Here is a 2,500-nt window from a genome sequence, read left to right on the forward strand (position 1 = left end):
AGAGACATTTTATAATATTCTCAGAACGTATGAACGCACCATGTAGCTCTCCATGTTAAACAGGATTTCCTCTGGGTCAGTTCTGTGCCTGCGGTTCTGCGTGTGTGGAACGGAAAAAGAAAAGAAAAAAAACGGGGCCTGCAACTTAATGGCGATGAGTCAGACTCATGTTGTCCCGTGATTGGCCCGTGGCGTGGTCACCGTCTCTCTCTCTCTCCCTCGCTCCAGTCTGCAGGGCAACCGGTGCCAGACGAGCTGCGGGCTGGGCTTCTACCTGGACGCCAAGGACCACACCTGCGAGCCCTGCCACCGCGCCTGCGCCACCTGTGCAGGTAGGAGCTCAGGGAGAAGGTCAAAGGTCGCGGCGCACAAGGTCGTCGATGTGAACTTTTACTGCGAACCCGGTCGAAGCTGTGGTCACCTGCACAGCTCCAGAGACGCACACGATACTTTGTGTAGCCTTCTACAAAAAATACATATACATCGCCCTCCATGTGTGTGTGTGTGTGTGTGTGTGTGCGGGGGGGTCCTGGCATCTCCATCCCCCCCACAGAGCCTCCCCCCCCACACACATGCCCCCATCCCCCTGCCCCCCTATACACACCTTAGAAGACGGACGGCTGGTGTGCATTCTCGAGTCCCGTGTGTGTGTTTTTGCGCGGTGCAGGTGGGGGGGCGGAGGCGTGCGACCGGTGTGCGGAGGGCTACCTGATGGAGGAGTGGAGGTGTGTGTCGTCCTGCAGCACCAGCTTCTACCTGGTGGGGGCCGGGGGGCCCGGGGACACCGCCTCGAGTCAGGGGACGTGTAGGAGGTGAGGAGATCGCCGGTGTGTGTGTGTGTGTGTGTGTGTTCTGTGTGTTGCTATGTGTATGGGTGTGTCTCTGTGTTTATGTATTTATGTATTTTTTTATGCATGAGTTGATGTGTGTGCGTCTGTTGCGTGGGGGTTATATATCGGCCTGTGTGTGTGTGTGTTTGCCTGTGCATTTGCGGGTGTTCATGTGTACTTCTGTGTGTGTGTGTGTGTGTGTGTGTGTGTTTATGTGTCGCCGTGTGTGTATGATTCCTTGTGTTTGTGTGTTTATTTGTACCTCTGTGTGGGTGTTTGCGTGTGTGTATGTTTCTGTCTGTGTGTGTTTTTTTATTTGTACCTCTGTGTGTGTGTGTGTGTGTGTGTGTGTGTGTTTATGTGTTGCCGCGTGTGTATGTGTGTGTGTGTTTATGTGTACCTCTGTGTGTGGGTGTTTGTGTGTGTATGTTTGTGTGTGTGCGTGTGTGTTTATTTGTACCTCTGTGTGTGTATGTTTCTGCATGTGTATGACTCTGTCTGTGTGTGTGTGTGTGTTTATCTGTACCCCCATGCTCGGCTGTTTTGCCTGTGTGCCTGTGGGGTCCACTTGCTCTCCCTCTCTGTAGTCCTCCCATTCATCCCCGGCTCTCTCTCTCTCTCTCTCTCTCTCTCTCTCTCTCTTTCTCTCTTTCTCTCTCTCTCTCTCTCTCTCTCTCTCTCTCTCTCTCCCCTCCCAAGGTGCGACCCCAGCTGCGGGACGTGCGCGGGGCCCGCCGGGGAGCTCTGCACCAGCTGCTCCAGGGGCCACAGCCTCCACGAGGGAGCCTGTGTGCTCAGCACCGTGTGTGGGGACGGTCAGTCCCTTTAATCTAATGCTGCAACACAGCAGCAGGGCGGGGTCACCCCGGCACCACTACAATACTCTTACCGCCAAGCCTTCCATAATTGCTTTTTCCCCCCCAGCCCTTCGATGGAGAGAGGTGGTGGTGGTGGTGGTGGTGGTGGAGGTGGGGGCTGTGGTGGGGACTGTAGGGGCGGGGTTGATCGTATCCCCGGCGGAGGGAATCGATAACACGCGGCCATCGGAGTGAATAATGTTTGTAATGAGTAGCGCGGCTGAGGGCTGGACAAAGTGTAAAATGTTCTCCCCCCCCCCGCAAAGAACGCGAAAAAGAAATCAATGTGTTTGGTGGTCCTTCCTAGATGGACCACCAAGATGAGTTGTCAACGTCGTCCACGCCTCGGCCACCCTCGTTCGTGTTTAAAAGATCTTAAATATGTTTTCATGGTTGGTGGAGGGAAGTGAGGAGAGACCAGAGAAAGCAGGAGAGGGAACAGCATGTAGCATCGCATCGCAGGTCCAAAGCCATCCCTGTGGCGCCGATGGCTAAGTGGTTAGCGCGCAATGTGCTTTCGCCCCCCCACCCCCCCACAGCCTACCCTCTAAATGCGTTTTTGTTTGATGTATTTCTTCCTTAATCTGCCTTAATCCATTTCCCTTTTCCCTGTCATTGTCCCGCTAGTAAGAAAAAGGCCTATAAAAGTACCAGTGAATTTCTATATCTGGGGGGTGTGCGGGTCATTGAATCACGGGCCTCCATCAGCATCTGTTGTTGCTGCTGTTGTTGATGATGTTGTGTCTACCAGGCCAGTACCAGCAGGAGCAGGGCCGCTGCCAGCCCTGTGACCAGACCTGTCTGAAGTGCACG

The 2,500-nt window shown here is 54.3% G+C and overlaps 1 protein-coding gene across 1 annotated transcript in view; it reads left to right on the forward strand.

Moving 5' to 3' along the window:
• The window catches only part of LOC311367518 (proprotein convertase subtilisin/kexin type 5-like), a gene marked incomplete at both ends in the record, with an annotated part of 34,331 nt that overhangs the window by 13,099 nt on the left and 18,732 nt on the right, over nucleotides 1-2,500 (forward strand). Inside the window, 4 exons of the mRNA XM_084486351.1 lie at nucleotides 229-332; nucleotides 668-812; nucleotides 1,530-1,645; nucleotides 2,439-2,500. The exon at nucleotides 2,439-2,500 is cut by the window's right edge and continues 41 nt beyond it. Coding sequence (XP_084342477.1) covers nucleotides 229-332; nucleotides 668-812; nucleotides 1,530-1,645; nucleotides 2,439-2,500 — 427 coding nt within the window. The remainder of the gene's footprint in view (nucleotides 1-228; nucleotides 333-667; nucleotides 813-1,529; nucleotides 1,646-2,438) is intronic.

The sequence above is a fragment of the Micromesistius poutassou genome (genome assembly GCF_964030765.1).
Source record: "Micromesistius poutassou genome assembly, chromosome: 22".
Taxonomy (NCBI): domain Eukaryota; kingdom Metazoa; phylum Chordata; class Actinopteri; order Gadiformes; family Gadidae; genus Micromesistius; species Micromesistius poutassou.